We start from the raw sequence: 25,406 nt of genomic DNA on the forward strand, positions 1-25,406 counted from the left end.
TAATACAAAGGATTCCGGGATCCAGCAGGATCCTGGGTTTGTTTTTCACATCTTCAAATGAACGTGACTCAACCCTGGTGAAAAGTCTTAGGTCTTCAATCCTGGAGAATGAAGTACTTTCTCTCCATACAAATATTGGCACGGCCGATGGCATTGCTCTACTAATGTGTCTTATCCTCGACTTGGGGATGGGGTGTGTACTGAGGTGAGGGGGGTGTATTTCCTTGGTCTTTGTAACCCTTTTATTTCCTGGTTCCACACTTCATTTTTCAGACTCGTTTTTCTAATGTGGCACATATATTGTGTGTAACTTGGCTGTTCCTAGTAATGCTGTTTGTTTGCTGCCTTTTTAGACCTTGGTTGGCAGCAATGGGACCATTTTGACCACGATGCCCATGATGATGGGACAGGAAAAGATGCCCATCAAACAGGTGCCTGGTGGGGTCAAGCAGCTGGAACCGCCCAAAGAAGGAGAGAGGAGGACGACCCATAACATAATTGAGAAGCGCTACCGGTCATCTATAAATGACAAGATCATTGAGCTGAAGGACCTGGTCATGGGAACAGATGCCAAGGTAAAGAGATGAAAGCTGCTGTCATTAAGTTTGTGTGGTCTTCAGCCCCCTCACCTCCAGATGTTAGATAAGAAGAATACTGCTTGACTGCTTCGCTGGTGAGACCTTAGCTGGTGCAAGCTATTAGTAATAGTTGGTTTTAATAATATTAATTTTATTGGGATAGTAGACTGTCAAGGAAAACCCATGAATAAGAATACTACTGGCTCAGTGTTCCATGATGATGCTAGGGGCACTGTTGCTGGAAACTGAGGTAACAAAACACATAACCTAACCTGTCTTGGAGGTTAAAGATCCCCTGGACCCTTTGTAAGAGTTAGCTGTGTTAAATAACTCTCTGGCCAAATTCCAACCTGGCTAACTACATTGTTACACCTTTCCCCAGTAGTTTCAATAGGTTATTCTTTGCTTCCTTTCTTAACTGTACTGTGCTGTTAAGTAGCTTCCTAGAAGTGGCTGCGTTTCCCTGATGGGTAGATGAATCCTATAAACTGTCTCAAAAGAGCTTTGGAATGAAATTTGTAGCAATATAAAACAAATTTTTTACATGGAACTGGGCAATTTGATTCCTTGTTGCTTTGGTTTGTGAGAACTACTATTCGTTCAAATGCAAAATGTGCACTGTGAAAGGCTTTGCCACCATTCAAGACCTGAGTTCATGGTCGTGCCCTTTCATTCGCACTATTTGCTGACATCACTCTTGCAGATCAGGGAGCTGCAATTCTTAACGTTGCTTCTGGTGTTAGTGAGGTCATCAGCTATTGCCTGGGGAAATGGGAAACTTGAGTTTTGAAAATCCAGGTGATACACGGTGCTTCCATAGCTGTTTGTGTCTGAGCAGCTCCATGTGCTTTACAAGCGAAACCTAGCAGTGTCCCCTAAGGGGTCAGATATTTTCACTCTGCAGATGAAGGTGGGTTAGGAAGTCTGAGGCATGTAGAAGTTATGGGACTGGCTCAGGATCTCCTAGTGAGCCAATGGAAGAGTGAGAAATGGTCCTAGCGTTAACCCATAAGAGCATGCTCCTCCTGAAAAGTGCCCCTTTACTTTCTAGCTATGCACTTGTATCTTTTGTGGTTAAGGCTGAACTTGAATTCTGTTACTCTGGGGTTCTTAAACTGTTTTTAATGTTTGTTTCCAATAAATGTTAGTTCACCCATATGGTTCCCAGACACAGTAACTCCTGCTCTAGTTAGCAAGCCACTCTGCATCTTTCAAAGCGTAATCTTTCCTGACCTCAGCGCTGACATTTTCAGTGGCTGTGCTGGTGTTACTGGATGGTCATTTTTCGACTCTCTCTGTATATCACATGGCGAAGAGGGTGGCACTGCTTAGGGCAGATGGATCTCTGGTTATGTGATTGCTCTTATAAACTGCTTTCCGTACGTGTTGCTTCCATGCAGATGCACAAATCTGGAGTACTGAGGAAGGCCATTGATTATATTAAATACCTACAGCAGGTCAACCATAAGCTGAGACAGGAGAACATGGTTCTGAAGCTGGCTAACCAGAAAAACAGTAAGTTGTCAGTCAGGCAGGAGGGGGCCAGGAAGCAGGAGCATGTGCTTCTTCCTGCCCATTTGCACCAATGATGAAAGATTGCATGTGAAATCAGATCAGTGTTGGCCCCTATCTCTGTGGCCAGCTGAGCAGGGTGGGCATGGCACAAGGCGTGGTCAAGAGGTGTGTAGTAAGTGGAATCTCTGATCTTTGCAGAGCTGCTGAAGGGCATTGACCTGAGCAGTCTTGTGGACAACGATGTGGACCTGAAGATGGATGACTTCAACCAAAATGTTCTCTTGATGTCTCCCCCGGCCTCTGACTCGGGGTCTCAGGAGGGCTTCTCCCCCTATTCCATTGACTCTGAGCCGGGAAGCCCGCTCCTGGATGATGCAAAGGTAATGGTAGTTAACAGGAGAGCAAGGCAGCTAGCCTCTCCAAGGGTACGTCATGGCCAGGACTTTAGATCCTTGAGAGTCTCAACAGTGCCAGCTGCTTGTCATTCAGGAGCAGCGCTGACAGAGCTCTGAAGGATAAGGCTGCAGGGAATGGAGAGGATCTGTAGGGCAAGAGATGGTGTGGGAGGAAAAGCAGATTGTTGTAAAGGGTGCAAGATACTCTCTCTGGACGAGACATGACTCTCGCCTAAAAGGACTCTACTTCAGGGGGAGAGCCATATGTTCACTCTTGTTTGTTTGTATTACAATGGCACATACAGGCTCCAACCAAGCCAGGCTGCATCATGCTAAGCTCTGTGCAGATATATATGTAGTAAAAGACCCTGCCTCAAAGAGCTTTTAGTCTTGAAGACAAGACCTATGACACAGATGAAATAGGAGATGAAGGAAGGGAGGCTGGGTTAATAGTAACAGCATGTATTTACACAAACTAGCTGTGTGCCTAACTTCTACAGGCAATAAGCCCATGAGTAGTTGCAATATTAACTCACCACCTGCCGAGTTATCAGATAAAAGGATTTTGTAGGCATCACAACCAAGATGAGTCTTATGCAGGATCTGCAGGAGGGCAAGGTGGCTGCATGTGGCTTTGATGGAAGCTTAGTGCTGCCCTAAAATAAGGAATCAAAGAAACTGAAATGATGGGAGTCCCTCTTACTGAGCCAGGAAAGGCTGCCCCAGAGTTCTTGGTGACATTAGTCAAATATGTTGAAACTCATGTTCTCCCCCACATGTATGTGTGCGCACGCGCACACACGCATACACACACACTTGCTGTTTTACAGTGTGTTTAAAGTTTAAAGTTATTTCTCTTCTTGCTCTTCCTCTCCATCCCTGCCCTTTGTGAAGGTTAAAGACGAACCTGACTCTCCCCCTGTGGCCCTTGGCATGGTGGATCGCTCTCGAATACTTCTCTGTGCTCTCACATTCCTCTGCCTCTCCTTCAACCCTCTGACATCGCTCCTGGAGGGTCGAGGGATGCCCGAATCAGACAGCCCTATACACCAGGGCTCTGGAAGGAATGTGCTGGCCTTCGAGTCAGGTAACCATTTGAAAACAGAACAGGAGGACTTGTGGCACCTTAGAGACTAACAAATTTATTTGAGCATAAGCTTTCGTGAGCTACAGCTAACTTAATTGGATGCATTTTCCACTGAATGCATCTGATGAAGTTAGCTGTAGCTCACGAAAGCTTATGCTCAAATAAATTTGTTAGTCTCTAAGGTGCCACAAGTCCTCCTGTTCTTTTTGCGGATACAGACTAACACGGCTGCGACTCTGAAACCTGTCACTTGAAAACAGACTTTCAGAGTGCATCAAGCCTCCTTTGTTTACAAAGTATTGTAGCAGTGAGCTAGAACCCTGGCAAAGCAGGAGGTCAGAAACCTGAATAGACTAGTGAGTGCTTTGGCATGATTAGTACTTACTAGGAGTGGTAAAATCAAACAGTCCAGTGGGCTACCAGAAAGTACCTATCTGTAGTCCACCACCACAAGCTGTCGTGGAGTTTTGAACTAGGTCACTTTTTTCTATTTCCATAAGGGTGAACTTTCTATTTCTCTAGTCATTTTTCATAATTTACAAATCAAGTCATTGTGAAAATCAGTGCAGAAATCATGGCTCCTGCCACAATATTAACTTGGCTGTGCTTCCCAGACTGTTTGGTTTATGGTGTATTTAACAGCCTACACAGATGTGTTAAATTACACTTTTAACAAGGACCAGGAACCCTGTAGGGACGTCTGCAGTTCCCTGACTATGCAGCCTTCTTGTTGCACTAGCTTACCTTTGTGCATTTAATTAATATCATACTGTGTCCCTCCCAGGCATCAAGCATCCTGGGATGCCCAGTTCTTCACTAGAGCCACTTGCGCAGTCCTCCCCCTCAAGTGGAAGTTTAGTTTTTTTTTAAATTAACTTTGTGAAATGAGATTTTTTTTTTAATGTTGCAAGCGTCTGAGTCAGTGTTCAGATGGAGAGAAATCAATAACTACAGTCAGTTGAAGAAAATCAAATCTTCCCAAGATTCAGGACCTGTGAAACGAAGTCAGTGGCATGTTGACAGGGCTGGACAGGTTTGTCACCTGTTGCCTGCTGAACTTGTGCTATCCAGGCTGACTTCTCTGTATTTCTCTTTCTCTGCCAGGTGCTGGCGGCTGGTTTGGCTGGATGATGCCCACTTTGCTGTTGTGGCTGGTGAATGGTGTAATTGTCCTGAGTGTGTTTATAAAGCTCCTTGTGCATGGGGAGCCGGTGACCCGGCTGCACTCCCGCTCGTCTGTAATGTTCTGGCGGCATCGCAAGCAGGCTGACCTGGATTTGGCAAGGGTAAAGCAACCCCTCACTATACAGAGCAAATCCTGCCCTTCCCCCAGTAAACCCTTTGGAGGTGCCGATGGCTGGCACTTGGGAGAATGCCAGCATTTCTAGGGTTAACCTTCCTGTGCAGTTTGAAGTGGAAAACATGGAGAGAATTGGTGCCAGATAAAGGACACCAGTCTGCGCGAAACATCAAACTACTAAATGTGTATAGCACAGACAGCAGCGCTCCGATCTACAGCCCCTGCATCTCTGCCTCACTCCTGCCTTGCAGGGCAGCCTCTGGGGGAGCGAGGGGAGTTCAGTCTTCATTCCCGCTCGTACTTGGCCAGCAAAGGGTCAGCTGCGCTGCTTGGGGATTTTTAGCGTAGGCGCTTGTCTCATTAAGAACTAGACTGACTCCACCAACTTGCTGCCCACAGGCCACTGAACAGCTTTCCTGTGGTTGCACCCTCGTTGCGAAAGGCCCCCTATTTTCTGACCATCACAGTTCCCCTGCCCTCCAGCCCCCCAGCAGAGCTTTCTGTACTGCTCTCTGGCACTGAAGCAATGTGCTGTTTTTGATAGTGGGGGCCCAGTGCTTCCATCTGTTTTGCCACAACTGAATCCTGCCTCTCCCCCAAGCTTCTCTGTTTCTCACAGTTGCTTTTTCAGCCTTCAGCATGTCCAGGTATTCGATCTGTGGGCTCAGATCTGTGGGCTCAGATCGTCAGCTGCTGTCAATCAGCATTGAAGTTGGTGGAGATATGCTGATTGATCCCAGCTGGTGCTAACACTGAGTACTTAGTCTGTTCAATTCCTAATGGACAGGAGTCCTCAAAAAGCCTAGGCCTTGGCTACACTACAAAGTTTTGTCAGCAAAAGCTGCCTTTTGCCGACACAGCGGGAGGGGTACATACTACAAAGTTACTTTTGGCAGCAAAACTATTCTGTTTTGCCGACAAAATAAAACCACCTCGACGAGAGGCACAAAGCCTATTGCCGCAAAGTTAAAGTGACAAAGCATCAGTGTAGACACTGCTGTTTGTTTTGTCGACGTCCACCAGTATCTCACAATGCCAACCGTGACTGTTTTGATCTCTGCTGCCCTGCAGGCTTGCGCCCCTCCCCTGTCAAAGCTCTGGGAAGTATCTGTCATGCTCAGCTGTCAAAGATCAAATCATTAATGTGGAATGCTGCTTTTCTGATGTGCAGCAGGAGCACAGTGGCCTGCTTGTGCTGCTTTGACATTCCTCAGCACAGAGAGCTCCCAGAGCTGCTCAGGATGCCGCTCCCTGCGGGGATCACAGAACCATAAGCAGGCAAGCAGAACGGGCTGCTTCAGGAGAAACTGCTGTGCCGAGTAGAGTAGAGCTGGGGGCTGACGGGGGGGGAGGGTGAGGGTGTCCCCCTCCCCCTTCCTCAGGCTATGTCGGTCAGCCTGCTGTCTCCTCCGCCCCAGACACACCACTCTCCTCTCCCTCTCCCCCAAATACCTCAGTTGGAAAAGCGGCTGACAATCTACTAGGATCTCCCTGAACGATGGGATTGAGAAACCTGCATCATGTGAGGCTGTACCTGCCCCATGAGGCATTGCAAACCCTTCCCAAAGCATGCTGTGGCCAGTTGCACAACGGGATAGCTACCCACAGTGCACTGCTCTGTTTCGATGCTAGAGCTGCTAGTGTGGATGCACTCTGCTGACATAAGGAGCTAGTGTGGACATGCAGCAGCGATTTTAATTAAAGTGGCATAACTTTTGCTGACAAAATTTAGTGTAGACAAGTCCCTACACTGAATCATAGAATATCAGGGTTGGAAGGGACCTCAGATGGTCATCTAGTCCAACCCCTGCTCAAAGCAGGACCAATCCCCAACTAAATCATCCCAGCCAGGGCTTTGTCAAGCCTGGCCTTAAAAACCTCTAAGGAAGGAGATTCCACCACCTCCCTAGGGAACCCATTCCAGTGCTTCACCACCCTCCTAGTGAAAAAGGTTTTCCTAATATCCAATGTAAACCTCCCCCACTGCAACTTGAGACCATTACTCCTTATTCTGTCATCTGCTACCACTGAGAACAATATAGATCCATCCTCTTTGGAACCCGCTTTCAGGTAGTTGAAAGCAGCTATCAAATCCCCCCTCATTCTTCTCTTCCGCAGACTAAACAATCCCAGTTCCCTCAGCCTCTCCTCATAAATCATGTGTTCCAGTCCCCTAATCATTTTTGTTGCCCTCCGCTGGACTCTTTCCAATTTTTCCACATCCTTCTTGTAGTGTGGGGCCCAAAACTGGATACAGTACTCCAGATGAGGCCTCACCAATGTCGAATAGAGGGGAACGTTCACGTCCCTCGATCTGCTGGCAATGCCCCTACGTATACATCCCAAAATGCCATTGCCCTTCTTGGCAACAAGGGCACACTGTTGACTCATATCCAGCTTCTCGTCCGCTGTAACCCGTAGGTCCTTTTCTGCAGAACTGCTGCCGAGCCATTCGGTCCCTAGTCTGTAGCGGTGCATGGGATTCCTCCGTCCTAAGTGCAGGACTCTGCACTTGTCCTTGTTGAACCTCATCAGATTTCTTTTGGCCCGATCCTCTAATTTGTCGAGGGCCCTCTGTATCCTATCCCTACCCTCCAGCGTATCTACCTCCCTTCCCAGTTTAGTGTCATCTGCAAACTTGCTGAGGGTGCAATCCACACCATCCTCCAGATCATTTATGAAGATATTGAATGAAACCGGCCCCAGGACCGCCCCTTGGGGCACTCCACTTGATACCGGCTGCTAACTAGACATGAGCCATTGATGACTAACCGTTGAGCCCGACAATCTAGCCAACTTTCTATCCACCTTATAGTGCATCCATCCAGCCCATACTTCTTTAACTTGCTGGCAAGAATACTGTGGGAGACCGTGTTAAAAGCTTTGCTAAAGTCAAGGAACAACACGTCCACCGCTTTCCCCTCATCCACAGCCAGTTATCTCGTCTTAGAAGGCAATTAGATTAGTCAGCATGACTTGGCCTTGGTGAATCCATGCTGACTGTTCCTGATCACTTTCCTCTCCTCTAAGTGCTTCAGAATTGATTCCTTGAGGATCTGCTCTATGACTTTTCCAGGGACTGAGGTGAGGCTGACTGGCCTGTAGTTCCCAGGATCCTCCTTCTTTCCTTTTTTAAAGATGGGCACTACATTAGCCTTTTTCCAGTCGTCCGGGACCTCCCCCAATCGCCATGAGTTTTCACTGGCACTCAGCTGAGAGTTGTCAGATTACATGGGCCATGGAGACTTAACTCTCCTGTTCCTGGAGGTGGAGCTTCAGGGCTTGGGAGGGGAAGGGGGTGAAAATGGGTGAGGAGGTGCATGGAAGAAGCTTGCACTGCCTCTGCTTAGACTGTACGTGTTCTGGGGGCAAATAGAGCCCTCTGGTCTCAAGGACTGTCAATGCAGCCCCGTTCACCAACTTAAATGATTTTCGTTTAACCATTCAGCATTGCGTTTGCAGGGGGATTTTGCAGCAGCTGCATCAAATCTGCAGATCTGTCTGTCAGTTCTGGGCCGAGCGCTGCCTGCGTCCCGCTTGGACTTGGCCTGCAGCTTGTCCTGGAACGTGATCCGCTACAGTCTGCAGAAGCTGGGGCTGGTTCGCTGGCTACTGAAGAGGACTTCACGGCGACAGCGAGCAAGAGAGGCTGCTGCTGGCTTTGAGGATGAGGCCAAGACCAGTGCTCGGGATGCAGCTCTGGCATATCACAAACTCCATCAGCTCCACATCACAGGTAAGGGCAGAGGTTGAAATGGGACTGTCTTCCCCTGACAGAATGAGGATGCTCGTAGCTGCCCTTCTCATGGGGTCCTTGGAAGGGCTCCTTGTCCTGCTCTTCCCAAATCTGCTACTAGCTCAAGGGACAAGTTACACACAGACTGACTTGAAATGTCACAAGGGAACAATGCCATTCAGAAGAACAGCTCAGTAAGCGTCACCTCTCCTGGGGCAATAGTATCACCTCTGGGGTGCTGTGATCTGTAAGGCACCTCCAGGGCTTTAGTTGGCATGATGGAACACTGTTATAAGGGCCTGTCTACACCACAAAATGGAAGTGTCGAACTGGGTGGGGGGTTAACCACATAGTAACCTGATAGCCCTACTCAGTTGTAATTGTACCATGGATGGGCTCCAGAATGCCCCGTGGCATATTTTGCAAGGGTAAACTGTTAGCAGGTGCCCTGGGCATATTCCAGATTGGTTATGCCAGCCTAAAATGAATATTTTTTTCAATAAAACCTTGGGTTTCTCTGACTCTTCTCCACTGAACTGCCGGGTGGCATTGCTGGATGCTGTCACACAGCTGATGCGGTCCACCTGGCAGGTTTCCGTGATAAGTGATCCATGTACATTGGGCTTGAAAAATCAGCTTGTCCCTGGGGAGCGAGAGGCTTTCCCAGGTGGCTGCCATTAACTGCTAAAGAATCCAAGCTTTCATTGAAATTATAAAGATTGTTTCTAGCCCTTATGACTGTGGAGATAATCTTCCAGACATGAACAGCAGGGACGGGTGCCGTGCCGTCTGCAGAAAGACGGCTTGGAGCCTTTTTGCTGCTGCTCGGAGCTTTCCCATGCAGCAGCAGATTGAGAACGGACCTGAGTCTTGTCAGTGTTCACTGCTGCTAGTGGGGACCGTGAGGGTCAAATTCACTCATGTCACTTAAGCAGGGGAAGTGGAAGCAGGTACCAGGCTAATCACTGGAAGAACCACCTAAAATCAGAGATGAGGGGGAGGAGTAGATTAGCAGAGACCACCACCAACACTCTCTCAGGCTTGCATCAGCCAATAGGTGTGGTACGCTTCTGAAGCTCTGCTTACATGTATGTACGCACTGACGAGCTTTTGGGGTTCGTTATGTGATGAGTGGAGCTTTCACCACTTCGTTTGGTAGAATAATTCACAGTCTAACAAACCACTGACGCATCCTGATGTGTAGCCTAAGCTGCCCTTAGCCAATTTTATCCCATTAACGCTAGTTAGGCCACCTTGGACCTCCATGAGCAATTCTCCACCCTTCTTGATCATGCTGTTCAAACAGCTGTACAGTTCTGGCCCCGAAGGAAGCTGGCTGTTCCAGTGATGTGTGCAGCAGCACAATTCCATCTCGTTCCTTCCATGGCTGTTTGGGTCTTGCCGAGCTGGGGTGGGGAAGCAGGGAAAGTACAGAGCTGTGGCTGCAGCCCACAGAATCCAGGGAGAGAAGTTGAGGGGCAGCTGCTCTGTACACAGGACACTGGGTCATGATGCCTATGGCACTGTAGACTTTTTCCACCAAGATGGTCCAGTCTATGTACGGTGCAGGCTTTGAGATGCATGGTAATTGTATTAGTTGCAACTCGGATCAGTTTTGCATGGTGACTGTATAGGAGAGGTGAATTCGTCTCTCTTCCTGGCACAGGTAAACTTCCATCCAGCTCGGCCTACTCAGGTTTGCACATGGCCCTGTGCGCTGTGAATCTGGCTGAGTGTGCGGAGGAGAAGATCCCACCCAGCATGATGGCAGAGATCCACCTGACTGCTGCTGTCGGCCTGAAAACCCGCTGCGGAGGCAAGCTGGGCTTCCTGGCGGTGAGTGAGTCCCGCTGTTCTCCCCACAGGGCCTCCCAGCAGAGCTCTGAGCAGGGGAGGCCTGCGTATCTCCAGTCAGTCGCTGTTTAGCCAAAGGGGGCATAGTTAGGTGTTGGTGGTTGTGATGCTTTGGGGTTCAACCCAGACCAGTGAGGGGTTGTCACCACCTGCCTTGCTGCTCTGGGTGCCTTCAATGCTATTTTGCCATGGCTCACAGCCCTGAAACAACAGCCAGCCTACAAGCATGCAGGTCACACCCTGTCTTCTACTACCCGGTTACTTTTTGCAGAGTGACCCCAACACCCTCCCAGTCCCGAATTTCCCCAAAACCGTCTCCCTGTGACAATCTACTGGGGTTCCCAGAACTGAGAGTTACTATGTTCCCCCTCTCAGCCTCAGCAAAGTGAGAGCTTTGCTACAGCTAAGCTGTGAGACAGCTCCCTGATGCACCAGCTTGTCTGCCTTGCCAGCAAACTCTTCGGGACTCTGCCAGTCCAAACCTTGCCTTGCAGATAACCGTGAACCCCAACTCCTGAGTTCCCCAGAGACATCTCCCCCTTTACTGAACACACTCAGAAGTTCAGTTCGTTGCTCCTTTAACGAGACAATACACTGCAGCTCATGAATTTAACTGGGGTTTGACAAACACTCTTATTTCAATCAGTGCACTGGAAAGGGTTAGAGTAAAAATAAAACGAAGTTTATTTACCAAAAGGACACATGTTTAAGTGTTACCGAGTATATAGCACAGAGAGAGAGGGTTACAAGCAAATAAAAATACGCTTCTAAAACTAAAACTTAACTGCAGCAAGTTACAATCCTTACCTAAGCAGGTTTCTCACCTAAACTCAATTCCCAAAGACTTCAACCCCTTTGCTTAAAGGATCCAATGTTCTGTGTTTTCAAGAACTTTGATCCCCAAGGGATGGATAACTCAAATGCCTTTTTGCGCGCCCCTCCCCATGTTCATAGTCTGTTATGAAAAGCCGGTAAGGCTTCCTGCTGTTCTTCCCTTCCTGTGCATTTCCCATCCCCCTGCTGATTTGTATGTCAATGGGGCTTCCATTGTTTTGATTCTACACTACTTAAATTACACTGGAGACAGGTGTTTAACCTATTTCTCCGTTTGTTTGGTCACGGACTTCAAAGCATAATATCAGCGAGTATCCATAATTCTTCATAGTGTTAATATACGCATTGCATAATGGTATTAATCACCACTGTGACCTGCTTTCATAAAATGTTACTCTATGCTTTTATAGTACAGTAATACTGTATACAGTCAGCTGATTCAATTGCTTGTTCGTTGGAGTTTAGACCCTTGTATTTTCCCCATGGTATGTCTGACCCTGATTCTCACAGTGGTGTCCAACAATTCCACTGAATTGGAATTACTTTGAGCTGGCCTGTAATGAACCTTGCCCCTGCTTACTATCACTGAGTCATATGCATGATGTTTGCATGTGTGTCTCCCTCTTCTTGGCACCATTCTCCTTTCTTCCCAGGGTTATTTCTTAAATAAGGCCCAGAGCCTGTGTAGCTCAGAGCGGAGCGCCATTCCCGACTCCCTGCGCTGGCTGTGTCACCCACTGGGACAGAGGTTTTTTGTGGAACGGAGCTGGACTGTGAAATCTGCTACAAAGGAGAGTCTATACTGTGCCCCGAGGAACCCAGGTAAGCACCACTGTGTCTGACACCCTCGAATGCATGACCTTCCAACATCTTACACAGGGATTCTTTTCTACACTCCCAATATCTGGGACAGCTTGCAGTACCTGATCCCAGAAGATTCTCTAATTCCTGCAAACTTCCCTCCCCACCCCCCGGCCAAGTCAAGATCACTTGACTTTCTCCATTGCTAGCAGCTGAGAGGGCAAGTTTAATCCCTTCGTTTCCTATTGTGTGCTGTGTTTCTGCACATAGTCCCGCCTCTGTCCTCCAATCACATAACAGAGCAGCATTCCCTCAAGGTGTGGGGTGAGTGACTAAGAGGGGTAAAACCGTGGTCTTTTCTCTTTAGAACAGTATCCTACCCATTCTTTTGCACGGGTAAAGTGGCATTTCTGATTGGGATCTGTGGGCTGGCTGTGCAGAGCTAGATCACTAATAATGAACAAACCAACAGAGGTATGGAGGGTCGCTTTGAATGTCAAAAGTTTGAATTTTTGGGATCTTTTAGTTCCCTGCACCAGTCCCTCAAGAACATCCCTCTTGCTGGCTCCTACTGTTTCTGTCTTGGAGTCTGCTTCCCTCCTCCAGCTGGTCTTATTGTGTCTGGAGATGCTTGGGTTTGTGAATAAGAGAAGAGCAAGACTCTTGTTCTCTTCTTTCCAGCTGATCCCATAGCCCAGGTTCACCAGGCATTCTGTGAGAATCTGTTGGAGAGAGCTGTGGATTCCCTTGTGAAGCCTCAGGCCAGGAAAGGGGCTGCGGGACAGGAGAAGGAGGAGCCAGAGCCCTGGTAAGTTTCAATGCTTAGATTATTACTGTCTAGATGAGGGGGACCCAATACTCTGAGGCATCAAGGGCTGCATTCATAATTTACTAGGAGCTCTGAGGCCAATGACTCACTTACATCTTTTCAATCAAACTGATAGGGGCCACTGTGATCATCAGCGGGGATTGAACTCAGGACCTGCCAAGCTTTCCCCCCCCAGCTAAGATTTCTCCTTCAAATTCAAGTGTAACCGTTTTGGGCCCAGACACTTGGTGGGGGGGAGACCTGGTGACATACACTGGCTCCATGCCTAACATTTGCTTGTCAGTATCTTGATAGCTAAATAAAAAATGTTAGCTTGCATTTACCAGCAGTGTAAACCAAACCAAGATATATAGATGTGTGAGGGGCAGAGCAGGCTTCGGCTGCAGTCTTTGTTGTTGGTCTCTGTCTCCATATCTGAGTGAAATGGAGGGAAAGGAAAGAGCTGCTTTTTATACTCCAAGCCATGTCTAGTTTGGGACTGAACTATGGTCATGCCTTGTCCTAGACCAGTCCTAATTGTCTCTCATAAATCTCTGAAGTTGTGTAGTGATCTGCCCACTGCAAAAGAGGAGTGGGGGCCAAGAGGACACTGCACTTCTCCCCTCCCCACCCCCCAATCAGTTAGGAAAAAGTATAGTTTTTATTATAGTGCAGGTTTAGTTACATTTTTGTTTGTACATCTAAGTACTGGTATAGTCCCAGTGGGTGACAAACAACTTGATCCAGCTCATTGAAATCGATGTGTGACAAGCCACTGCTATTGTTAACGTGGTGGAAAGGTTGCAAGGTGTTCTACACCGTGCGTGGACTGCTGTGAGAAGGTAGCCCTAGGTCTCTAATTGGCAGGGGTATCTTTAATTCTAATAAATTTTCCATGGACAGCATCCCAAAATCCTCTGACAGACACAAAGGAACTGGATAAGTACAACATGTGCTGTTGTCTTTGGCCAAGGTCGAGAACATTTGATAGCTTTTGTGACTTGCTGAAATGTAGTTCAGATTGTCTTGGAAGCTACGCATGGAAGGGAGCCTATAAAGGACTCGTGATACTGTCACACCTAACGTCGGCAGGTGTCAGATACTGGAGAGAAGGCTGGCAGCTTCCAGACAGCATCTGTAAAATGTAAAGTGCTAATTAAAATGTTAGAGCGAATGTTCCCTTTCCCATAAACATCACTTGTTACACACAGTAATTCTCCTCTGTTCGTTCCAACTAGTCCTTCCCATAATAAATAGTCTGTTTTACAGTTTGTTTTCCCACCTATCAACAGACTAAAAGAGCAGGTAGAGCGTGTTTGTTGTGACCTTGGGGCTGGTACCGAGTGTACTCCTGGCCCTGATTATGCTGACAGTGAAGCACTAGCTAACGCTGCCCCCCGGGGACTGAGGATCCATCTACACTGCGGCTGGGAGGGTGCATCTCAGCATGGGTAGACAGACACAAGGTGGCTTCACTTGAGCTAGTGCACTAAAAAGAAGTGTGGCGGATGCAGCGCCGGTGAACACTCAGGTTAGCCACCTGAATCCAAGCCCGTGCAACCCTTGGGTCTGAGCTCAGGTGGCTAGCCTCAGTCTCCGCTGGAGCTGCGATGTCCACACTGCTCGAGCTAGCACGAGTCTGTTTACCCGTGTGGGGAGGCACTCGCCCAGTTGCAGTGTAGACATACCCAGCCCGGCTTCCTCTTGACCCAGGCGTATTCTTCCAGGCCTGGGAAGGTTGCTTGTAGTAAAGCAGCACTACTCAGAGCTTGAACTCTTGTACCTGCCCCCTAACTCACTAACCTAGTGGGTCAGTGGCGCTTATAAATGCGACTCGTCCAGATTATATTGTGACACGCTGTAAATGTGGCATCTCATGCCTTGCTGCCTAGTGAATGTCTGTCTTGCCTCTGCTTCCAGCGAATTCGCTAGTGCTTTGGAGTACCTGAAATTAGTCAACTCCTTTGTGGACTCCATGGGAAGCGGGACTCCACCTTTCAATAGCAGTTCGGTCCTGAAGTTGGCCCTGGGTGAGTGTTGTGGTTCAAAGCCTCTCCATCTCTGGGACTCTGAATGATAGCCCAGTTTCTGAAGCACCCTTCATTTTGGGGGTTTACTAACTACAGGGGAATCAGCCTCTGCTGATGTGCAGCCCCTTCTGAGGTGGGACAGAGCTATTCAGCAGCACACCATGTACGGCAGTTCAGGACAGGACGTGAAGAAAGCTCCATGGAATAGAAACTCCACTGGTAACTTCAGGTGGACGGAGTGGATTGTGGTGGCTGTTTGTTTCAGCAATGCCCAAAATGTGTTAGGCACTTTCCAAACAGTGGTAGGAGCACTCCTGCCCTAGAGAGCTTCCAGCTGTCAAAGAGCAGGCGGACACAGGGCAAGGGGGTGCAACACACAGACAGAAGTGCAGTGGGCAGGACTCTCTGGTCTCACAAGGGGAAGGCCTCTTGCCCCCCAGGAATAGGATTGGCTAATGATAGTTACTGAAGCTGGAAATAGGTCAGACTAGTGGAAGCAAACACCCTTACCCTAGCAAAGTTGGGTCTGGTCTGTACTTGGATGGGAGACCTTCCAGGCAAGGTTAGGTGACTCAATAAACTCCTCTCAGTCAGCGGGAACCAGTGCTTGAGCATTTTATGTGCTGCTGGAGAAGCTGCTCTTTGGATGAGAGAGGAAAACCGAGATCTTGACAGCTTATCTGAAGAGCCCATGGCCCCCTTCATTCGAGTAAGGGAGAGAGTCTGGCTAGGCTGACTATGTTCTGAAGGCCTAAAATTCCCCTTGCAGTTTTGAGTGAGTACAGTGTTCTTCACTTCTTGTCCTAGCCTGTTTGTGTAGCATTGCTGTGTGCTGTCGAAGTGGCAGTATTTCGTTCTAGAGACAGCTGCATTTCAGTGCTGGGTGAAATAACTTCTATCCATACATTTCCTAAAGCTCTTCTGGATTCATCAAGGTGGAAGGCACTAGAAATATTAAGCATTATCCTTTTGCTTGTCTGATTTTGGCACCGCTTTTTGTGCTTTCCCTGGCTGCAGTGTTGTCTTACTGTTTCCACAGGCCCTGATTTGGTGTGCAGATGGTGGTCAGCGGCAATCGGCATGGCAATCAGTTGGCTCAGAGGGGACGATGCAGGCGTGAGGTCACGTTTCACAGAAGTGGAGCGCATGCCCAAATCTCTGGAGATGTCAGAGTGCGTGGGCCTTTTACCTTCTTCAAACCACCAAATCTTTCCAGAAATGAATATATCAATGGCCCGATTGAAAGCAGATGTTCTGTGGGGCAGGCACATGTTGACACTTGTCCTGTGGGCTAAACCTATTAGTGCTTGCAACAGAAGGTGGTTGTGGTGTCATGCTGTGAGATTGCTTCAGTGCCTGCTGATGTAATGGCATGATGTGGAAACGTCCAACATGTAGGAGTGTGTGTTGTCATGTTGATCAGCGCCTGTGTTACAGATCTCTGGGCAGTGGGTTGGGGAAAGTCCCGTGGGACTGTAATGCCCCTGTACTTGCTATCTAAACAAAATTATGGGTGAACGTTATCCTCATCTGGGGCCTTTCTCTCTGAGTTCCCTAGGCTGATGTCCTGTGTGAGGGGAAAGCATGTAAACCTTTCCTAATAACACTGAAAGCAGCAGCAGTGCCCATCACTGATGAAAGCTCCTTCGTCCAGCTGCATGTAGGCTCCTATATATAGAAACTCAGGCTTGGTCTACACTACAAATGTATGTTGGTATAACTGCGTTGCTCAGGTGTAGACAGTGCTATGGAGAGCTTCTCCTGTCGACATAGTACCGCATCTCAGGGAGGTGGATCAGCTACGCCGATGGGAGAAGCTGTCCTGTCAGTGTCAACATGTCTTTGCTAAGTGCTGCAGCAGCCCAGCTGCTCTGCTGTAAGTGTAGACAAGCCCTTAGTGGTCCTAGAGCTACTAGCACAGACACAGGCTTTGTGATGGGTGCCCCCCATGCCCTTGGATCTGCCAGTGCTGCATGTGTTTCCATACCAGTCTGCCGCTTCTCCGGGTTGGCAGTCCTCTTATGTCAGACTGCGTGGTGTCTTTTGTGATCTGAACCGATTGGGGTGGGGAGAAGACTGAGACCACTGAACTCCTTTCCCTTAGGACTTAAGGTCAGTTCAGTAAAGGTCCCTGGAGGCCTTGTTTGATTAGAACTGGAAGGTGCTTTAGAACAGCTGCTGGAAAGGCCTGGACACAGCACCGTTTGACAGTGTTGCCCTGTCTCTGTCTTTCAGGAACGCCCTGGTGAAAGCGATCTTCCATGTATGCAAAGCCATGCAGGCCTCTCTGTCGGGGAAGGCAGATGGGCAGCAGAGCTCCTTTGGTCCCTGCGAGAGGGCCAGCAGCCACCTGTGGAACAGCCTGAACATGAGCAGTGGTGTGGCTAACGCTGGCCTCAACAATGTAAGGGTCCAGGGAGGGTGCCCTCAGCTAGCCTGTGCTTCCTTCCTCCTGATTCCTGCATGGAACTGCCATGTAGTTTTCACGAAGGCTGGGACGTTGCTCTGGTCTCCCCTTGTGGAGGAGTTCAAGGCGCGTCACACTTCCTCTCCAGCCTGGAGCGGAGCAGAAGGGGGCAGATTTCCCTCCACCCAGTACCCCATGCTTATGGCTGAAGAAGAGGGGAGAGGTGGACTCCTCATCCAGCTTCCCTCCCCTCCTGCTTGGTGTGGAGGTGGCTCTCTGTTGTACTGGGGGCATGTGGTCATAGCTTGGTGCTTGGCTGTGTCATCTTGCCTGTTGCCACCCCTTCCTTGTTCCCTTAGTCACTTCTCCGTATTAAGTTGTTCCCGTAGCAGCCCCCGTCTCTGGTCTGCTCTGGGGGAGGTCACTGATAACTGTGTAAAGGAGGTACTGCTTACATCCGCTCTGGTCTGGCTTGGGGCACTTGACATCATTTGAACTGTCAGCTCCTCTCCTCAACAGGAGTAAGACTGTACTACGCCATTTCTCTGCATCGGTGCATCTCTCGTGTCTTCACTTTTCAGAGCACCACAGAGCTCGAGCGTCCCTGCAGGGCGTGTGGGATGCTGCGCTCTGGCCCGCTCTGGTCCCTGGGGGGCAGCTGTCGTGCATTGTAGTTGCATTGCACGTTCTGGCCGTACTTGTGCAATGTTTCTGCAGCGCAGCACAGAGGCACTCTCCGTTTCTGCAGCGCAGGCAGGCTTTCCGAAGGATGGCTAGGACAACACCCCATCCCCCCTGCCTGGGAGCAGCAACGGGTGGGATTCGGGGAGCTTGGGTGGGGACGAGGCCTCCCTTTTCTACCTGTGGTACAGCTCTCTATGGCCTGTAGCCTTGTACCTCCGGTGGGGATCTTGGTAGATCTCAGTAAGCTGGGGCCTGGTCAGTACTTGGATGGGAAGACCGCCAAGGAAGACTGTGGTGCGGCTGATTCCATTTGGAACTCCCTCTTGGTGTGTACCTAGAGTGTGTGTTTAAGGGTGGGGTCGCCCTGGGTGACACCATGGAGCTCTGAGGTGGGGTTGGTGGCTCTGCCATAGCCATCTCCAGGTGGGCCTGCCTGTCACTGTGCGGCTGTGGAAGGCACTTTGTTTTCATTTGGTTAATGGCTCAAGCCAAATGTGCTCATCGACATTTCCTTTCTGTGGTTTAATGTAACGATATAGAGCAGGCTGTGGTGTGCTGAAGGAGGGTGCACCAAGTGTTTGCTTGCTTTAGGCATGCTTTCCTGCAGCCTTTAGCTTTAAGGGTCTCGGGTTACCCAAGCCTGCCTTGGGGGTAACTAGCTCTCTGGGGCAGGATGGCTCCAGGTGTCTGGTCAAATGTGGAGCCTTTTGCCTTGGGGCTGGTGGTTTGAATCCAGCTCAGCTTGGTATTGACTGAAGGTTGTTTTGGATTTTTGGTGGCTGGTCTGCAATGTGTTTGGAGCTCTCCAGCCACTTCCTGCTGAGCCGGCACCACATCTCAGAGCCATAACCCCACGTCAGCAGCACTCACCCTTTAGAAATGGTCCCTTCTTGGCAGGGCCTGCCCCACCGTCCCTGTTCTGAGATGAAGGGAGAGGACTTTGGTCCCCAGAGCCATTGATTGGGCGCACCTGCAGCACTAAATTCCCCTTCAAAATTACTCTAGGCACAGCAAAGTGGTTCTGCTCAGGTGGGCTGGTCACTCTGCCTGCCTGCAGCTAGAGGGCACTGCTGCTCCCAGCCATGGATAATCCTGGCCACTCTGCAGTGGGCCGCTGCTGGGTTTCTTACCTTCTCTGTCCTCTCTTGGGGGGCTCCTTGCAGATGATCCAGCTGCTGACTTGTGACTTACTGCTCTCGCTCCGCACCATGCTGTGGCAGAAGCAGGCGAACTCCAGCCAGGCCCTGGGTGAGACCTACCACGCCTCGGCCTCTGAGCTGACGGGTTTCCAGCGAGACCTCAGCAGCTTGCGCAAACTGGCCCATGGCTTCAGGCCCGCTTATCGCAAGGTAAAGTCCTGCCTCTTTTCTCATTCCCATTTGCCTTCCCCTCAGTCCCACAGAGCAAGCACTGTTCATTTTCAGCCTGCTCTGCACAGCAATACGCTTTCAAATAGTTGCCCCAAAGAAGCTTCGTCACTTGAGTTTGTAAATCTGAAGTGCAGAAGAGGACAGAATGGCCCAGGGGCTGGAGACGGTGCGTGGAGTTCTTACATCTCCAACAACATTCAGTCTCTCCCCAGGCACTTAGTGAGCGAGAGCCACTCCCCTCCAACATCTGGGGGGGGAGCTGGCAGTATCAGTCCTGTTCCTAATGGGCGGGTGTCTGTATTAGTTAATTGGCCTCCTTTGTGATATAGACTGCTGCAATTGCCAATGAAAGACTGCCCCTCCTATCCCTAGAGGTGACTGCAGGTTAGGATTGGGGCCCATTGGCAGAGGGTAGGGCAGGGAACCTTGCCCTGTCTGTCCATGCTGCTCCTGCTCTGTGGATAAATGGAGGACTTGGGTTCCGTCATTTGGATGCTTTTCACTGATTGGCCAAAGCACCAGGGAGCATCCTGTGAACACAGTCCTGTAATGTCCTGAGGAGATGCGTGTGCCATGTGGAAGGGATGGAGGTGAAGGCCTGGGGTTTCTTTCATACCTAATCCCTCTGATCTTCCTGCTTAGGCTGGGGCACTGGGGAGTCGGGTGGGGGAAGAGTCTGTGCAGTGTGGGACTCCGTTCACCATGCCCTAAACAGTGGCTGAGAAGTATGGGGCAAACCCTCGTGTCTCATCCGGGGTCTTCCCTCTCTTTCCACTCCACGTCCCTGTCTGTGCAGGGTTACTCCTTATGGTCTAACCTGCAGAGCTTTATCCAGTCGAGTTCTAAATGTGTGTAAACAGCGTGTGTTAAACAGCTAACTCCACTATCCTGGTTCTCATGGCCAACTCTGTTCCTGGGGCATCAGACCTATTCTCTGGGATAAGGAAATCTAGGGCTGGGGCCACACCTCTTCCATTTTCTGCCCTGGTTCCTGTGTTGCTGATGTGCTCCTGCCACCCTCTTCCACCCAACCGCTTCCTTGCCCTCCAGTACCCTGGCAATGTAACAGCTTTGCTTCTCACTCCGTTCTTGCCCCCGTTTTGGGACCACTCAGTAGGGAGCTCCAGAGGTGAGGCGGGAGGGGAAACAGTATCCCTCCTTGTGAGCTGGAAGCGGTCTCCCACATTGTGGCAGTATGGATGTAGGATCTTCCCAGCGTGAGGCTGCCCATCGTTGCCTTCTGCTCTGTTCCCCCCAGGTGTTCCTGCATGAGGCTACTGTGCGTTTGATGGCAGGCGCCAGCCCCACCCGCACCCACCAGCTGCTGGAGCACAGCTTGAGGCGATGCACCGCCCAGAGCGGCAAACAAGGTCAGTGTGGGCACAGGCTCCCTGTTGGGAGGGGGATCTGTAGCATTCGTTTGTGCTGTGGGCTCTTTGACAAGCAGGGGGTTATTTGGCAAGGCTTAGTGTCTGGAACTGAGCTGCCCAGCATGGTGTGTGTTGGCAGTGACCTTGCTGAACGATGCAGGGGTTGGAGGCAGGGTGCAGGATATGTTAGATCTTCCTGAAGTCCGTAGCTGAGCTGCTGGGGTTTTGTGGGGCTTTGGCGCTCTGGTTCAGGGAAATAAATCCCAGCAGAGCCTGGGATCCCTACACAGACCTGCAGCAGAAGATGGCATCTCACTGGAGACTCCTATATTCTAGCAACAGAAACCAGTCCTGGGGACTTTGGGTTACAGGGCAAACCTTAAAACGCTTCTTAAAAACCATCATTAAGCTGAATTTAAGGGGAGTGAACTACCCTAATGAGCTACTCTTAGGAAGCAGAGAATTCACAGATCAGGGTAAAGTTTAAAGTGCTGATCTCCTAAAGAAAAGCCATCCGCTTAAAAAAAAAAAATCCTTTTAATAAGCAAATGTCTGCTCAGGTCACAGTGAACATCCGAGGTCACTAATACTGGCACAAGTTAAATTTGGAACAGAGGGCCTGGCCCCTGGTTATAGATCCAGTCAGTGTTTTCCCTGGGATCAGGGTGTTACCGCTGCAATCCTGGCCAAACTGCAGCTTGGGCCACCTCACCTTGCTGCCTTAAAATAACTCCCCGAAGGTTTCATCCTGTCATACTCGGGCGTGGTGTATTGACCGCTGTGGCTGTTCAGCCAGCCCGGAGAAGGCTGTGTTTTATGGTGGGCTAGAGCTATGCAAGGCTTGGTTGCAGTGGTTTTTCTTCTCCTGCACAGGTGAGCTGGACATTCTGCCAGGACAGAGAGAGCGAGCCACGGCGATTCTCCTGGCCTGCCGCCACCTTCCCCTCTCCTTCCTCTCGTCCCCGGGCCAGCGAGCGGTCCTGCTGGCAGAAGCAGCCCGCACTCTGGAGAAAGTGGGGGACAAGCGCTCCTGCAACGACTGCCAGCAAATGATTGTCAAACTGAGTGGGGGCACCGCTATCGCCGCCTCCTAGCCCAGGGGCCGTGTGGCCAAAGCTAGCCTTGTGAGCTGTCAGACTGGACTCTCCCCCCCATTATCCTCCCTCTTTAGAGCAGACCGTTCTAGATTAGGGCCATGCAAGTGGAATCACTTGGGCCAGAGAGGGCTCTGGACTAGCCCAGGGTTAGCTTTCCTAGCCATTGGCTGTGTTCAGGCCTGGTGGCAGGACTGGAATCTGGCTGGTGCTGTTCTAGTCTGTGTAACCAGGCCAGCGGCTGCTAGCAGCTCCCCCACTCCCTTGCCCCTCACTGGGGTAAGAGAGGCAATGCCGGTTCAGGAGGAGGGGTCAGCAAGCCCTGAGGACAGAAAAGTGCCATTTCCTGGTGCTGGGTGGGTCTGTGTTCCGGGGCCTGCTCTCCCCTCCCTCCTCTGCCAGACCCCCCGGGGGTGGGTAGGGGAGCCGCCCCCGCCCCCGCCCCACACAAGGCAAAACCAGCATCTCAGGCAACTCTCTACCTGCAGGCTGGCTGCTCCGGGCTGGCTGGAATGGGGAGGGGAGAATACTAGCACTCTCTTCAAGGCGGGACTCATTAAGCTGTTTTTATCGGAGCCTTTTTCTATAGACTCGGTGTGTGTGGGGAGCTCTTCAGGAGGGGTGGTGCTTGGGGCCAGCCCACCCCACCCAGAAATCTCCCTGTGGTTTTTATACAGTTTTTTATAGCACTGTCTGTGTCTCTTTACAAAATGTAGGGAACGGTTTCAGTAGATTTCTCTTCTCCACAACCCCCGCCCCGTGTGCCTCTCCCCCGTCAGGTCACAGAGCTGCCTCTGTTGGTGGCAAAGTTCTAGTGTAAATCAGTAGCATCCATATTGAGGGCACAAGGGTGCCTTTTTCTGGGCTGCTCATGTGGTGAGTGACCTAGGATGTGCAGAGACCTGGGCTGAGGCGAAGGGAGAGAACGGTCCCTGCTGGGCCCTCTTTGTTGGCACAGATTAAAATGGGTTTTAAAAAAGAGAAGGTTTGATACTTCATTACTCAAAATCCTAGATCCGGTGGTTCCCCCCGCTTCAGGCCCCTTTGTGTGTCTTCACCTGTACACCCCTCAGTCTGAGTCTGAATGGCAGGATGTGCCCCCGGGGAGGGAGCTTACATAAACCTGGTGTCTGCCGTGGTTTGGAGGATCCTGGAGCTGGCTGGATCCTCGGTGTACTAATGCCCAGTCCTGTGACTTTGAGAGAGGATGGGGTAGGGTAGGGGAGTGACCCAGTTTTCCCTTTTGCTCCGCCGCTCACATTGCCTCTATCCAAAGACCGTGTGAAATCATTCCTGTTCACACCTGCGCTATGGAAGCTAGCGCTCGGCAGGAACGCATTGCTGCTTCTCTCCGTGTGCGTGTGCTGTGTGTATGTGTATAGCTAGAACTACACTGGTACTGGGTACAATCCTATCCCGAGCAGGTGCCTGCTGCTCTTCGTTACCCAGAATGGTGTCTCACTGCAGAAGCAGAACTCACATTTTTGTTAGATTTTGTCTAGATTTATTCGGTTTTCTGCAGCAACTGCTGTTGGAGCTTCAGTTACTGCAAAGAAAAGGCTTTTACAATACACGTGGGACCTTCTGCCGCTGTTTTGCAGCATGTTCCTGGCGAAGGTTTTTCAAATGCCACAGAACTAAACACCGTGGGAATATTGTCCACCACCGCTTTGCTAAGATGTAAATCTTGCTGACGTAATTCTGCCTGCCATCAAACCACGTGTTCACAGTGGTTCCATACTCACCATTTTTGAACTGCAGGGCATTCTGGAGGCTGCAGTGAAATGCCTCCCCCCTGCCTCCGCATCTCTCTCACCCCTTTTGGGGGACATTTAATGGAAGAGTCCGAATTGTAATTATTTTCTCAAATGAAAATGTCCTTTGTTTCTTCCTGGCATGTGGGTGGATGCATTCAAAGGCTTCACTCAGAACTCCTGCTTCACATTGGTGTCAGCAGCCCATGCTAAGTGGGACACTCAGGAGTGGTTTTCTTACCTCTGGTTTCTGGCTCCTGATATCGCTGTGTACGAGAGATGTTCTAATGCAGATTGTGTTGGCTGCTTCTGCGTTAAACCCACATGAGTACAATCACGTGGTGATACACATACCCTGGTAGTTTGGCCCAAGAACAGATGCTGTTTTTTATGGCTCAGCACCACAGCTTCTTGGCTTGTCAGATGGGCCAGAGATACTGCTTATCTGTGGAGAGGCTAATGCCCACCCACCCCTCCAAGGCAGGATGAAACTAAGACCCTGGTTTCCAAAGAAACAACTCCCATAAAGGCTTCCTGATCTAAAGCCCCAAGCTTTTTAATCTTTTCGGGAATGTATCTGCTCATGGCATCCTCCATGTCATTCAAACCTCCACTGACCGGTCTGCAATGGCAACAGTAGTGTACTAGGGAGGGGAGGAGTTCCACACCCATCCCTGTTTGTCCAGTAGAGTCAGAGAGACTGAGCACTCATGGGAAGTGGTGAACCACCTCCTCCCCTGGTCACTTCATCTGAAGGTGAACAGAACACAGTGCTGGAACATTAGCTAGGGGAGTTGGGATGGACGCCAAGAAGATGTTGAGGGCAGTACTGATAGCTTAAGGCTCAGTGCAGGCTGCCCTTGTGCAAATGGTCTGTGCATGATGTTCATTCTTTACACCTGTGGCACTTCTTCGGGTGTCAGGTTCCTCTCTCTGCCTGTTTGTGTGCTGTTATTTATGGACTGGCTGTCTGTATCCCCCCATCTTTTTCCGTGTATACTGTAATATTTTTTATTGGGGTGGGGGGAGTTTATGGATGATGTGAAAAACTGTCTATTTATCCAACTGATATTAGGAGTGGGACACTTCGCTGTAAAAGATATAGCTGGTGATGGCTCTAGGGAACCATTTCTGCTCTCTTTGAGAGGTGCCCAGTTATGTACCCTGTCCCAGGGCTAGAGAGCGACTGTTGCCTAATAAAGACCGTTGGTACCACCTGGCCCCTGTGTGTGGTGTATTTATTAATAGCCTCTGCCCAAAGGCAGTATGGATTGTGGCAGTGGTAAGACTGAATAGCTTTTAAACTCAGCAGCGAAAGGGGCTGGACTAGAAATGGCCAAACCACCAAAGTTCTTAAAGGGGAGTCACTTCATAGAAGTATCTACAAGCCCCAGTACTTCTCTAGACATCTTGTCTGCTAAACTAGGCTGGCAATCTTGCCAGGAAGGACTTCCTACTGCTCACCACACCAGGAATGAAAGCAAGAGCAGCGTTTCTTGATAGTTCGGGGTTCCTGTTTCTTGTGGAACCTGCCAGTACAGCGCACCAGATTGCACTAGTGATCTGTCTAGTCCTGGATCCTGTCTCTGCCCGTGGTCATCATCAAATGCTTCAGGGATAGGTGTAAAACCTGTAATGGACAATTATGAATTAATATGCTCATAGGGGAAACTTTTGCTTAGCTCCTGTTATTTCTGCTCTTTATTTGATCCCTTAGTTTCTTTTATACCCCTTGTGAAGGGCTTCTGACAAAAGCTTTTAAAAATCCAAATTAGAACAATGCCTTCTC

At 49.9% G+C, this 25,406-nt stretch overlaps 1 protein-coding gene across 2 annotated transcripts in view; it reads left to right on the forward strand.

Moving 5' to 3' along the window:
- SREBF2 (sterol regulatory element binding transcription factor 2) overlaps positions 1–24,831 on the forward strand; it is a 38,014-nt gene extending 13,183 nt beyond the window's left edge. For both annotated transcript variants that reach the window (XM_074941710.1, XM_074941711.1), the window contains exons 5-19: positions 354–575; positions 1,979–2,093; positions 2,292–2,473; positions 3,383–3,575; positions 4,680–4,861; positions 8,338–8,611; positions 10,278–10,447; positions 11,953–12,121; positions 12,782–12,908; positions 14,829–14,938; positions 15,978–16,110; positions 17,174–17,342; positions 19,193–19,378; positions 20,658–20,769; positions 21,643–24,831. In XM_074941710.1, the coding sequence (XP_074797811.1) occupies positions 354–575; positions 1,979–2,093; positions 2,292–2,473; positions 3,383–3,575; positions 4,680–4,861; positions 8,338–8,611; positions 10,278–10,447; positions 11,953–12,121; positions 12,782–12,908; positions 14,829–14,938; positions 15,978–16,110; positions 17,174–17,342; positions 19,193–19,378; positions 20,658–20,769; positions 21,643–21,863 (2,565 nt within the window). In that variant the 3' untranslated portion in view covers positions 21,864–24,831. The remainder of the gene's footprint in view (positions 1–353; positions 576–1,978; positions 2,094–2,291; positions 2,474–3,382; positions 3,576–4,679; positions 4,862–8,337; positions 8,612–10,277; positions 10,448–11,952; positions 12,122–12,781; positions 12,909–14,828; positions 14,939–15,977; positions 16,111–17,173; positions 17,343–19,192; positions 19,379–20,657; positions 20,770–21,642) is intronic.
- The last annotated feature ends 575 nt before the right edge of the window (positions 24,832–25,406 follow it).

This window comes from Natator depressus, chromosome 1, assembly GCF_965152275.1.
Source record: "Natator depressus isolate rNatDep1 chromosome 1, rNatDep2.hap1, whole genome shotgun sequence".
Lineage (NCBI taxonomy): Eukaryota > Metazoa > Chordata > Testudines > Cheloniidae > Natator > Natator depressus.